A 15,810-nucleotide genomic window follows, 5' to 3' on the forward strand; every position below is an offset into this window, starting at 1 on the left:
AATACTATGTTATTCATATTGAATCGTATATCGTCCACGCGATATGTCAAGGCGACACTGACATGGTAATTGGCCCAATTAAATAATGTTCCGACTTGGACTCGCCTTCTTTGCAACCTCACGGCCCTTCACTCGGTAACTCTACAATATACATATGTGTATAAATGCTTGCATAGATTTTAGAATAATTGTGAAAAATTTAGATATACGTTAGTAATAAAATGTTTGACTTTTGAAACGGTGTGATGACGAGATTAGATTATTCGGTTTACTGTCACATACTCAAACAGCGGCCCGATAAACGCGAACGACTCGCTAAGCTTTTCTAAATGGCTTAGCTTCACTGGATAGTTCTTTTAAAATTGATAAGTGAACGCTGGCATCGCTTGAATTGCATAGGCTGATTTATAGCATCATTTGTATCCACATTATTATTATTTATAGTACTACTCAAACAAATTATATAACATATACATATGCCTATCAACATATTCTAGCGTGTAACAATCACAAGGCAAAAGTATTTGAAGGTATTGCATAAAATAAAGAATTAATTTGTAATAGAATTTCCATTTACACCTTAATAAGATAAAGTTTGGTGCGATTTGTTTTGTGGTCCTAGTACACAGTTCTAAACTTCTATATGTGTAAAGCGGCTATGAAAAAAATGTTTGCGAATGGCTGGTTTACTGTACTATATAATCGCTTACCAAATAAAGGGTCGCTGTTCCGATTGATACAGAGGGGCACATGTTTATAAATATCAACCTATAAATACTATCAGATTTAAAAAAAAAGTCTGCAACTGTGTTTATTATGTATAAATTGCTTTTTTTGTACATCTCAGGAAGTAAGTTACAGTTGCCTAGGTGTATACCGCAGCTTTACGCTCATAAAACAGAATGAAAAATTAAATTAACGGTACAGTCTATGAGTGTATCAAAATTAAATAAAAATTCATTCTGATATTTTAGCATAATTAAGTAACAAACATACATTTTGAATAACTTTCATACTTATAATATTAGTAGGAATTATAGTAGAAGGCTTATCACAGTTATTCTCTGATCCTTTTTCTTACATCTCTGAAGTAATTTTATTTCAGTCGTAAAAACATACCTGCTATTTAACCATTACACATGATAGCAATGTATTCGTCTAAAGATATTTCACAAGAGTATATAAATGAAACGCATGGCAGTTTGTATATAGTGGCCGTCAGTTAGCAGTCAACGAGAAGTAAAAAAGTTTATAACGATGGCCTGCAACCAGTTTCCTCGATTACTGTCCAGTACAGTAAAATCGAATAACTCATCTTTCCATCGGTCATTCTTTAAAGAAAGAGCAAACATGAGATAGACAAAATAAATGCCTTCAGAACTCGTGAGATATATTCGGCGCATAACTACCTAATACATACAGCATTTTAAATAATTCATCAACATACAAGTACACGGGTTGAAATCGAAAACGGTTAAAGATTTTTTAAGAGATTAATAATACCTGTAAACCTAATTAGAAAACTATATGAAGAAGAATGAAAATATGAGTCGGAAAACAACAAATTTTAGTTTCCCGTACTAACATAATGCGTCCTGCTATTAAATCAATATGAGTAGACCAAATTATTTGTCGTTTTCTGGCTCGTATTTCTTTGGGAAAAATATTAAAATACTTCTATAACAGAGGAGTCAGCAATTCAAATATTGCCAGTCCTTGAAGGCTATTTTAACGCTAATATAATTCAAATAATAATTTAGATATGAAAAGTAAAAGAGTGACTATATATATTATACTGATTAAAATGTTACCTTATGATCGAAGCTAAAAGCAGTCTCCGGTCTCAAGGGACAGGGTAGTCCACATTTGCAAGTGCCTGTCGTCTGGAGGTAGTCCCTGAGCTGCGGTAGAGTGCTTAGCGCTGTACCACTGGGACTGCAAAAATAAAACATTAAACATGATTAACAATAATTAAGAATTTCATAAAACATCAATATAATCTAGATGGACATGATACATCAAAAATTTTTTCATCGATATGAGTAATTAACGAGGCGTAGTAAATTTATGTCGTATGATAAAATTCCGAACGAATTAATACAAGACATTCATTATACATTACACAGACGACAAGTACTGCATCGATATGGTATCTGAAATAATAATCTAAACCTGTTTGGTTCACAGGATGGATGTATACAAGTCGTACAGGTAATAACAAGACCAGTCTGTAGGGACCTAATTAATAAAGTGCTCAGAGAGTATCAAGGGAGCGATGCAGTGATTCGTGTAAACGACTGAAAGCGTATTTGGTGAAAAGCGAATGATGTAAAAGCTTTTAGTAAAGCGTGAGCGCGCTTGACTGGGGTGCAGTGCTATAGTGCAGCACTGCGGACTAATCACGCGGCTAGCTGACTGCCGCCCGGTCAATCGATATTTAATTTCTAGACCCTATTACCATACATCGTTGCATCTCAATCAGCGATTCTCAACATACCGAGTATATGAGCATAAAACAATTTTTATTGGATGTATAAATTAAAATAAAAACATACCACGATAAAAGTTTTTATTTTCAACCAATTTCAAAAAAGAGGAGGTTTTCAATTTGGTTGTATGTTTTTTGTTTGTTACCTGAAATGAAATGAAATGAAATGAAATGAAATGAATTTATTTTGCTAGAATGCAGGTAATTTTAGATGATAGAGGTTTATATTTCCCGTGTACATTCTGCCTCTATGTCGGCGTGCAAATTTTTAACAATATAATAAATTTATATATATATTCTACATTATATTTCCTTTCCTTAGTCATACAATAAATTATTATTATTTATTACAGTAAACAGAAAAAATAAAAGCCTATACAATAGTTGTCCAAATTAATAAAATATTTTAACAACTGTATCTCTAGTGTAGGTTGTGAAGTGCATTTGTTTTTTTAGCGAAATATTCATTAATGGTATAAAACCCGTTACATAACAGCCAATTTTTAAGTTTACGTTTAAACACTGTATGAGCTGTTACTTCTCTAATGTTATTTGGTAGATGGTTGTAAACTTTAATAGCCATACAGTATGCGTTTCTTTTATGTAAATCTAACCTGCACTTTGGTACATATAATTTGTCGTTTGGTCTAGTTGTACGTGTTCTCGAGTCCGATATTCTTTTGAAAAAGCCAGCATGTTCCCTTACAAATATACACAAATCTCTAATGTACATACATGGCAGTGGAAGAATATTTAATTTCTTAAAAAGAGGGCGACAACTTTCTCTAATTTTTGCACCACATATAGCTTTAACACACCTCTTTTGCACAACAAATGCTCTGGAAATTTCTGCAGAGTTTCCCCATATTAGTAATCCATATGAAAGTATGGAGGATACGTATTCATGATAAGCACTCAGTGCAGCCTGTTCTGATACTGACAATCTTAATTTTCGTATCGCATGCACGAATCTATGGAGATTGTTACACAAGGCCTCTATATGGGCCTTCCAGTTACAATTTCTATCTATAATTATGCCTAAGAATCTGGTACTATCCACTAATTCCACTGATTGATTTTGGTAATTTATATTTATTTTTACAGATTTTGAATGATGTGTGCCAAAATGTATTATTTTGGTTTTATTTAAATTAACTTTTAAATTATTTTCTGTTAACCATTTTATAACATTTTGTAATGTGTCATTAATTTGTGTTTCTAAGTCATCTTTATTTTTACATTTTATTAATATAGTTGTATCGTCAGCATATAGTATACATTTATGTGTGATTATATTAGGCAAATCATTTATATAAGTCAAAAAAATATATGGTCCAAGAATGCTTCCTTGAGGAATTCCTACTTTATTTAATTTTGGGATAGATCTATAGATTTTTTTATAGCCATTAATAATTTTAAACGTCTCGGTACATTGTTTGCGATCTTGTAAATAGCTTTTTAGCCAACTATGTGCATTTCCTCTTATTCCGTATTTATATAATTTGTTTAATGCTATATTATGATCTAAACAGTCAAAAGCTTTAGTCATATCCAAAAATATTGCAGCTACGTGCTCCCTATTATTCAATCCCTCCGTTACAGATTTTATTAAATCGAAACAAGCCAAAGATGTTGAGCTATTTTTCCTAAATCCATATTGTTCTTGTTTTAAGATATTATTTTTAGTCATAAAGTCATTGAGCCTTTTTAACATAGCTCTCTCAAATATTTTAGAAATTACTGGGATAAGTGCAATAGGCCTATAATTACTCATATCACTTACATCCTCTTTTTTATGTAATGGCTTTATTATAGACATTTTTAGACTATCTGGAAAACAGCCTTGTTCAAACGACATATTAATAATGTAGGATAATGGTTTACACAAGTGAATAGAGCATGTTTTTAAAATTTTTGTGCTAATTGAATCATAACCTACTGAGTTTGTATTTTTTAATGTCTTTATAATATCCATAACTTCTATATCGCTACTAGGTGTCAAAAATATTGTTTTGGCATTATCATTCATACTGATATTATGGGTATAATTAGATTTTAATGTCGATTTTTTATTTATTGAATTTACGAAATAATCATTGAATAGATTGCATATTATATTTGGATCATTATGTATTATATTATCTATTTTAATCATATCAATTTGTCTATTTTCAGCTTCATTATTAATGTTATTATTAATTAATTTCCATATAGCTTTTCCTTTATTTTTGCTTTTTTCTATATATTTGTTGCATTGTATTTGTTGTGAAGTATTAATACATTTTTGTAAAATTTTACTATAGGTCTTATAAATTTTCGCATTTACTTTTTTATTGTGATTAGCATGTTTAAATTTTAAATAGTATATTCTCTTTTTGAGACAACTCTTTTTTATTCCTTTAGATAACCATATAGATTTCTGATTATTAGATTTTAATTTAATTTTAATTATCGGAAAGCACAAATTATAAAATAACAATAGCAGATTATGAAATGCATCGAATGCTTTATTCACAGTAACTTGCTCGTACAATTCACTGAAGCTCAATTGCCTCATGCTTTCACAAAATTTATTAATATTCAGTTTACTATAATCCCCACGATATTCTGTCCAGGACGTGCTACTTTTTCTTTTATTTATTTTTAGTGTGATAGTTTGTGCAGTTTCGTGATCAGATAACCCTAAGTAGTAAAGCTTAGCATTCACATTTTTTATGTTGCTTGCGATTTGGTCAATACAGGATTGTTGTCTTGTTGGATATTTTATATGTATTTCAAAATTATAACTTTTTAGTACACTTATTAATTCGTTAGATGTTTTATTTTTTTTTAAGGTGTCAATGTTCCAGTCCCCACAAAGAATAATTTTTCTATTTTTATATTTTTTTGTTACTAAATCTAATAATTCTTCTAATTCCATTAGTTCTAAATCGATTTGGATTTTTTTTTTATCTAAAAGGACATTCTTACAGATTGGTTCCATAAAAATTTTATCAAAATCGGCTTAGTAGTTTTTAAATTAAAATAACAAGTTTTGGCACTTTTAATTTTTTTTTTTTGTGGAACACAATCTTATTTATAGTAGCTTATAACTGATGGAGTTATGCAGTAACACATAAAAAAGAATATAGTCTATCTTCCTTCTTTTTGAAGTCGGTTCAAAGTTTCTCTCAGTTCACCTGTCATTATATCTATCTTATGCCATACATTTATTAATTTTAAGTCAGTTTTGATAATTATTTACGCACTCGATACAATACACACCCATAATTCCATGTTAATCATCAAATTACTTTTCGAAAAGCAATTAGTATAAATAATGGATAAGTAAGTTGCCGTGTGGACCCGGCATTGAATGGGCCACCCCTTTCTTTCCCGTGGGTGTCGTAAAGAGCGACTTAGGAAACTAAACGATCGAGAAATGGGCAGCAGCATCCCTCTTAAAACATCACCAAAAGCCTAACTGCGATTGCCAATCCGCATACTAAGCGTGATAACTACTGACAAACCCTTCAAGGCGGAGAATTATTTTCAGAAGTAGACAGTTAACGGGACTTATGAAAAAAATTAGTAATTTTATAACGAAACCTGACAACATGTTTCTATAATATATACTTTAATATAAATTTAAACATTTAATCCACATAATTGTCAGACTTTCAACTAAAGTGGTCCCCACGGGACAGTCATGATATTAATACATCGTAAACGCAATTTCAACTTTCAACCGATTGCTAGTCATAATCATGGAACAGCTTAGCTGTGTCTGTCATGTGTATTGTATTCATATTATGCGTTGAGACGGCTTATAAGGTGAGAAGAAAAATACTCGGGGGCCTAATCCCTCGTATATTTTTTTCCTAACCCAACCGATTTCCTTCCTAACCGATTAGTATATTTATCACAATGGCTATCTGACCTGCCTTTTCATTCTCATCTATCATCCCTTATTGGTTCCCCACCAGCGTATACCATTAGCGCAAAGAGGGTTACCATTTCATTATCATCCATTAAAGAAAAAACAACCGATTTCCTTGCTAACCCAACCGATCGGGGTGGGAGGGAAGGGATTGTTAGTAATGCGGTCTATCAGTCCCATTGCTAGCAATATATCCTATCAGGTCAACTTCCACGTGGTGGGGGAAAAGGGATTGTTAGTAATGGGTTCTAACAACCCATTGCTAACAACACACCCTATCAGGTTGACCTCCACGCGGTTCCTCCTGGAAACCATTGTGGATAATCCTTTTTTAATTCTTCACTTGATCAATGAATGTGCTAACTGACCTGCCTTCATCTTCACCTATTATGAATCACTGGTGCCCCGCCAGCGAATACCAATAGCGCAGGCGGAGTTGCCATTCCATTTCCACCCATTAAAAAAAAACCTCTACGTGCCCCCTCCTGGAAACTATCGTGCTGAATCGCAGGTATATAAAAAACCCCAACCGATTTCCATTCCTAACTCATTTTCCATTCTTTGTTCATCCTACGAGTATTCCTCTAACTTTACAATTTTCAAAAGATTACTAGAAATACCGAGGTTTAAGCGTAAGTGTTCAGAAAAAAATCTTATTAATATATAAATAAGGCTGATATAATAATGCATTTTGAACAAATATAAATTAATGAATGGAAGGCTTAAGTTCAGAGAGAACAGTTAACGGCTGAATTAATAATAAATAAATTAATAATTCCTTTATAAAGGTTCGTAATGCGACATATAAGCACTATTAGATTACAATCACGCAAGAAGTGATATAATGTAGTTTAGATGTTGTATTTCCAGTTTAACAAATATTGAATAGATACCCTTTATCGTTTCCTCCAAAAGATTGCAGTAGTAAACTTATAACTACAAATATGGAATGTAATATTAAAAAAAAAATTATATAATATGAGAAACATGTTAATAATTATTTCTTGACACAATCGGTGGTGGCTACTCAATTAAATCTTTATTAAGGAGACATCTTTCATATTATCCACATCTTACCACGTTATTGAGCAGCTAGAATGAGTAAGAAACATATTTGGATTGAAATAAGAAAATAAATTTATCGATAAGGATAGAAAACCAGTAGTCACAGGTTAAATACGGTACAAGCCATTATTTTAAATTTTGTTACCCAAAAAAGTAATTTAAACGTGACAACATTAACATGAGATTAATATGATAACAAACACAACCGATTACAAAAAAAAATGGAATAAAGTGAAACATATACATGAAAAAACCTTATTTCAATAATTAGATTTAGAACCTAATATCAATACATTAAGAATAAACAAAGTGGAAACTTAGATGACGTCGGTAAAACGAATCGACAGCACAATTTGAAGTTACGATTAGTTTGCAAATACTATTGCATACATTTTCACATGTGTATCTTAGACGTGTTATTACACCACAATTCGCTATACAAACAACCTCTTTCGTAAGTGCTTCACGTGATGTTAATACACGCCGATTGTTCACGGTCTGGTACACCCGATAAAGGTAAACCGCGACCGCAAAAAAGATTTTGTTTACCCGCCTTTTTATTCATGCACGGTGTCTGTGGCTTCAACCACTACATATGGAGCATTCGCGGTGGTATAGCAAGCGCGAGCTTTTTGCAATCGCATGCAATGTTTGGGGGAATATTTACGTCAGCTGCCCATAATAATGACTGAACACGCGAACCCTTTCGCACCTTGCGTTCTGGCTCAATTTGCCAATATATTGAAGTGGTTGTTATAGAAATTGAATCAACCGCATTATTTTCGAAAAATACACACAATCTTGAAGTTATAAAAGCATTTTCAAGACATGAAAATATTTATATATGCCAAAAAACAATTGATAAAGCTTAAATTTTAAAGAAGTTAATTCTATATTTATATAGGTTAAAACTGTTACTACCATGCTGCTGCGTTGGATTCGACTTTTGGTTAAATAGATGTTTTACATCTTCACCACACATGCTACAACATTATTAATTCAGAAAATGTCCTTTACTAAACATAAATACAATTTTTACAACCTCGTCGTGAATTAGAGAACACACATATTTTCTTTCATACTGCAATAATAATTCATTAGCTGTCTGCAAGTGTGTTATGAATGATTAATGATCAGCATGATATAATTTGTATATATATATATATATATATATATATATATATATATATATATATATATATATATATATATATATATATTTAGAAGGTTTTACTTTTTATGAATAAGGAGGTTAAGTGTATATATTATATATAAGGATGTTAAGTATATATATATATATATATACTATATCTATCTTAAATCTAAAATAAACCTTAGTAAGCACGCAAAATATAAAGTATGCTGAATGACAAGGAATTACAAACTCAGAAAGAAGTTTATCAAGAACTTTATTATATTATTATATCAACCGTTGACTGTCACTGCTGAATATAAGTTAGATTTCAGTTATCAAAAATACTAACAAGGAATTCTGAAAATTATGCCGGTGACAGAGAAAATATTGTAAGCATTTTAATTTAATACAGCTGTACCCCCGAAATCGTCCGCTTGGCCGGGGAATATCAGATGATAGAAATAAAAATATCGTGTTTTTTTTATGTTAAAAAACAGTAAACGAGATTGCAGCTCTCAATATTCTAATATTATTCTCGCAACCTATCCTCTTAATAGAGACTATGCAACAGAGAGACATTAATAGATTTGACAAGGGAGGTAGGAAGGAAATGATCAATATCCTTCTCTATCCCAAATATAATACGAATATCAACATTTGTGAAGTTCATAACATTGTTTATGACGATTGGCGACGGCAAGCGATAACATACTTGCAGAATGATGAATTAGAATACACTTTTTAGAAGTTTTTTTCTTCCTTTATATTTTATTGATGCGTATATGTCCAATAGTGAACAGGTTAGATTCATAACTCCGCTTTTTGTTTTACACTTAGTAGTTGATATTTTTTACGCCTTAAAACTAACTACATAAACACCTTTTACCTTTCTGCAGCAAATCAAATCATAAATCAACGACATACTTGACTAATTACAAAAGAAAATGCCTAACGGCAGCGCAAGCATAATAAAATTTGCATTTTTGGGTGAAGGTTATAAAATATTACATCAGATAAAATAAAACGCAAGCTAAACTAAACAGCCTCTTCTACAAGCTAATGTGGTTGTAAGCTAACGAACCCATCAAGGTCTCAACGACATTGATTCATCTGTCTACCTAATACTCGCAGTATGACTAATTTAAATGTCTTTTTAATTTTAGAAATACTTTGACTAATAAAATTAGCTAAAAGGTACTTGTAATCTAAATCCTAGATTAACACAGGATAAAACATGTCCATAATATCATTAAATGTTTTATGGACATGTTTATATTATGGTCCTTAACCATAGATTAAATTAACCATCAATCGTTATACCAAAATGTATCCAATACGCCTACGTAAATTTGAATGTTTACGTAAGAAATTGATTATAAATATATTATAAATGAAAACACGTGATGTTGCAATATGAATTTTTACTATAAAGATTTATTTATTTATTTATAATTTACAATTCAATTTAACATTTACGTATCAGTATGCTAGAAAGATGAGTTACCTTTCGCATAATTTATTAAAATTAAAGATTAAGCTTAAGTATAACAGTAATAAGCTATTTATATATAGCTACACACGATGTTTAAAAATCGTTATATATAGAATTAATCTATAGTCTATTCCATTTACAGTAATTGATCATCCATGGATCCATTTGGAAGTAATTTGATAGAAACGTGTAATGTGATGTTTTTTTAGTAATATTATTATAATCCATACTCATATTATAAATGTGAAAGTGATTTGTTTGTTTATCTTTTAAAGCCTTAACGGCTTAACCAATCAATATGAAATTTGGTATAAACTATATGGGTAGAGAAGGATATAGGCCACTTAATCCCGGTCACGCACACGAAGTCCCAGGTAAAAGCTAGTATATTTATATTTTTCACATGGATAAAGAATTTGACAGTTACCTAGTTTCTACCTAGTAAACAATAATGTTTTATTAAAAACTACCAAATATTCAATATTGAATATACACTTAACGATATATTAATTACGCTTGTCTCTGAGTCAGTATTTCTACAAATACAAATTGCACACACTACATAAAGTAGTTATTAACAGTCACAACCACTCCCTTGTAGTGTTGAGATTATGATTAATTGTCTGAAGAAAATTAACTAAGTACTAATGAAGGATTAATGATGAATAATATATAAAAGCAAACAATAAAATATTTTTAGAAGGAAAACTCATAACACTCTTATAACTAAACTGCCTCGTAGAACGTTTTAAATATTTAAGTAGCAGACCTTAAAAATTCTTGATTTAAATATTTGTCCCTAAAATCCAAATGAAAATGGCATTTTATTAACATGAGCCTTTTGGTAAAACGCCATTTTTTTTTTTCAATTCAATTGTAAAAAGCAATAAGGAAAATAGTGACGACTATTAATCGCGTACCGTAAATAAAAAAATAAATAAAATTAACACTATAAACATAAACAACAAGATCGTAATCATTAAATTTATTTCCATTAAAAGTTATTAAAATCTGTTCACAGCAATTTTATTGATAAATTTATTAAATACACGCATTCAAAATTTTACAGTCGTATTTATAAATCTCCTTTTTGATGTCGGTGAATAAAATAAAATTAATGGTACTATGATGGTACTATAACATACAATAGAGTAATCGCACTCAATAGTCTCTGGCGACAGCAATCCTACTTATTGGTTGAAGAAACATTTTGGCACCAATCCAAAAAATATATGACGACAGTTACTATTGGGAAATACGCTGCACGTGAAATTTTTTAACAATTTCTATCGTTCTACTTCTTTAATAGAACTATATCAGGGTCGATAAAAATTAATATAATACTAGTAAAGGTCGTAATCGTAACGGAAGAACTTCAGTTTTATTACATTTTGCAGCTATGATGATGTACATCATAGCACGATAGACAAACAGACAGACGAATACGAATCTTCCTCCTAATAAATCGCTTGAAAATTAATAATCATTTTACAACAAATTGGTTAATAACATTGAGATTATGGTTAAAACAGTTTGACACTAATATATAGTAATAATATCATCGACATCAAAAGGGACAGCGAATCTCTATACGCGTACGCGATATGGATAATAAGTTGAGTCACGAAAGGGTTTCCCTGTATGACTCACCAACAACTAAGACCGCATCGCATACTATAGCCTCATTTCGCGTAACACAACCCTGCCAGTTTGTCTGGAATGTTATTTTAGTCCCGTTTACCCCAAATAAGTCAACAGGTTGTAAACAAACAGGTTATATACAACACAAACCACATCTTTGTTTTCACCCCTCATGTTTTTACGTAAAAGTATCTACGAGTACTGTCACTACTATTGATATTTCTCTTCACAAATAAGCGAATGTCTCTAATGACACATTGTTAAAGCATTTTATGCAGCGATGTGTGTCATATTGGTATACGACCTGCCTTATTTTAACAGTTCCTACAGCCTCTGTAAAATATCATGTTTACTTACTTGCTGACCCAGAAAAAACCTTTTGACGCCCTTGTAAGAATGTTCATAACTTTTGCTTACCGAAGTATAGCAACGTCGCAATTATCTATTAATTTCCATAAACAATTTAACATTTTTCGATGTTTCCGACTGATCATAAAGTACTCCGTTTACGAACTAAAACGTTAATCATAAAATATATCTTTGCACCTACTTAATGATACTTCGAAATTTTCCAATTTTGTCCTTAAAATCAAATATTTCAGTGACTAGTTGTGATAATCATTAAATAATCAGTCAGAAACACAAAATTCTTCAATTGTTTTTGAAAACTGACAGATAATTGTGACGTTGTCGCACTTCTTTATAAACCCTTTTTAAGGAAGTCTATGCCAATATTACGCTTTAGAGCAAGTATCATATATGGAACAGCAAAAATCAATTGTTAACTAGTAGTACATAATTTATACTTATTTAGCTCTTACGATTAAGTAGTGATTGCGAGTAAAGGGGGAAATTAATGATATCTAAATAATTCCATCAGTCATATTAATTTCAGTAAGTAATGAATATACACCATTGGTAACAGTTATGCAATAAACGTAACATAACAAGCAGTAATGGTTATCTATGGGTTAACACCCTATTAAATGACGTAGGAGCTTACGTCAACGTCAATTCCCCCTTTTAACAAAATGAGCCTTGTCAGTAAACAATGATATTGAATATGTCGTCTAGTGTTACCCTACCAACGATGTTGTCTACACTTGTCTAACGATATCCTATTAAACATATTGTACAACTTGTTCATAATAAATAACGTATTATTTCATGCATGTGCGTGTCTACAGGATTAATGTCTACACTAACATACACTTTTAAAAACAGATATCAACGACTTCAAATGGCATCAATAACTTATATTAAGGATACCTTCTAACATTTATATTTTACTATAAATAAATTACGCAGCTTTGCGTGAACCGAACTCGTATAGTACTGTTCCAGCGAAATTCCAGAAAAAAAACTCTTTCGCCTTTATTACAATAATCTTAATACAAAAAATTCAATCAGCGTGATTATTGCCTTACCTTGTTTTACTTTAAATACATAAATAGGTGCATCATTAACAAATTTGGTTGAAGATTTTCCCTAGAGAACAGAATGGGGTTTTCTAAAAGCGTATAATAAGGTTTCTTCAGGGTCAGCAATGCGAACGTGACATTCTTAGTGTTGCAGGCATCCATAGGCTACAGTAACCGTTTACCATCAGACGGGCTTGTGCTTATGTGCACGCAAAATTAAAATTACAAAAGCATTTTTTTATATATTCGTAAAACAGAATATTCATAATAAGCAAATTTTTTGTTGAAAAACAAAAATATATTTTACATCGGTCATTATAATAATTGGATAAATAGTATATAATTACTTAAACTATCACATATAAAGCATTCATTATAATACGTCATTGTCCCTCACGCAATTCAATAAAAAGCCAAACAAGAGCGAGCGGCCAGCTTTTGGACGCGATTGGTTTTACATAACCCAGTCGACAACATCCAACATAAAAGACCTCTTATAAAACTATAGAATGTACGTTTTGTTCTACATAAAGAACTTGTGAGAGCATCAGGGGAGTCCATTTTAGACCGGAGGCGCTTATATCGATGCGTCGGTAAACGCGCGAGCTACAAATTGAGCTTTTATTTATTCATGGGAGGGGACCGAGGTTGATATGGGTCGGGGTCGCTCGATAAAGGACACTCTTAGACTCGGCAATCGTCAAAGGATTCCAATCGGTGTCACTGTTATTGTATAATATTATTAAGACAAGATGAAAGTAAGAATAAATAACTTTTCACTGTATATTCCTTCTTATCATCAATAATGTTGATGTTTTGCTATTTTGTAAATATCATTTGCAAAATTAATATTATATATCAAGATTTATTGTATGTTGTAGTTGATTATGCACCCTTGAATAAGTAAACAGTCAAACTCAAAACCCAGGGCAGGTGAATGTCCGACACGGCATGGAGCACAACACGCGAAGCGTTGCCTTCACCGAATTGCACACATTCTATTTCGTCCTATAAAGTTTCTTGTAACTATAAATACATTAAAAATATGTATTTATAAGATTATAATATAATAATAGCACTGATTAATATATAATACGTTTATTGTTATACAATATATCTTTGTTTCTAAGCAGGTTTTGTCTTCTAAGCAAGTCATATAACTCCATCTATAGAGTCAAATATAATACTTTTTTTAATTAATATTTGTGTGAAAAATAATAATATACGCTGTTAGAACCTTAAAAAAATCTTTATAAAAAGCATTACAATCGACATGAATATATTATCGTCTGGCCTTATACATTATAAGTGCATTACACAGTAAACACCCGCAGCGCGACACATTTCATTAGCTTATCTCTGTTGCCTAGTCTACTTCTACACAAGTAAAGTAATACAAGTTAAGTAAATTATGGACCTAGTTTACTACGAAATAAGCTTTTTATCGTATTAGGGTGTTTTATGAGCACAACAATTGTTAAGTAACAACGTAAGTGCGCACGACAACCGTCATTTTGCAGCCAATACGATTTCTTCAGCTCCTCGGAAACCTCTTCTAATAAATTGAGGAGATCATTTTGAAGAAACTCCAAATAGCTTTGCCCTGAATTACCGGAAAATTTAACAGGGATGCATAAGAGTGGGAGGAAAACAATTTGAGCATTTATTGTAAATTTATGTTAAATAAATTATTTTGAATATTAAATGTTGTTTTTTATTATTCCCCAATGATGAGATACATTTCAATTTAAAAAATGTTCCCATATTACAAATTTCATTATTTAGTCAAATTTTCACCTTTTCTACTTTAATGGCAATAAGTCACTATTTATGATACAGTTATGAATTGTACCATTGTAAAATTACTTGAAACAGACATTATTTCAAAATTATTGGTCACCCATGTATTCATACATTTTTTATACCCTAGAGGTTTGAACTTTGCTTAAATTTTTTTTTGTTCATAAATTTCAAAAGTTCATTAGTTTGCGTATTAAAAAAAGCTGCAATAGCTAGTCATACTCTTCATTTTCTATCTATCAGCACAGTTAGTTTATAATAATAAAACAAAAAAAAAAACAATAGAATTCATTCATTTCTGGTCATAGTGATCAGGACAGTAAAATAAGATAGAAAATTTTACTTTTCTTTAAAATAAAGATAACAAAGGTACTACTTATGATATATACACATACATATATATATATATATATATATATATATATATATATATATATATATATATATATATATATATATATATATATATATATATATATATATATACAATTGATTAATTATTCTTCTGATTAACTTCACGATGCATTAGTATCGACATCATTGAAACATTAATAAACAAGTAGGGATATTAATTATTATACAATATCAAATATAAAATACAAATCATTTAGATAGCTAATCATCATGTTAATATACACAGATCACACAAAACATAAACACAAAATATTGTTTGAAAGGAAATAAAATGTTGTCTAGCCAAGTACAGGCCTGTAGTACACCTGCCATTTGCCGAGAGAATCCAACCGATTCATCATGAGGCAAATAAATTAACTTGAATATTGTAATAACGCCAAGTTTTTATTAAGCACATTTCCAAGTGTTTTTGTAAGATTCGCATAACAACCTTGA

At 30.8% G+C, this 15,810-nt stretch overlaps 1 protein-coding gene across 1 annotated transcript in view; it reads right to left on the minus strand.

The window, feature by feature from the left end:
- The window catches only part of LOC113515546 (uncharacterized), a 62,202-nt gene that overhangs the window by 35,646 nt on the left and 10,746 nt on the right, over window positions 1-15,810 (minus strand). Inside the window, 1 exon segment of the mRNA XM_052893281.1 lies at window positions 1,812-1,935. Coding sequence (XP_052749241.1) covers window positions 1,812-1,935 — 124 coding nt within the window.

This window comes from Galleria mellonella, unplaced genomic scaffold, assembly GCF_026898425.1.
Source record: "Galleria mellonella isolate WM207_F2 unplaced genomic scaffold, CSIRO_AGI_GalMel_v1 utg173, whole genome shotgun sequence".
Classification (NCBI taxonomy): Eukaryota; Metazoa; Arthropoda; class Insecta; order Lepidoptera; family Pyralidae; genus Galleria; species Galleria mellonella.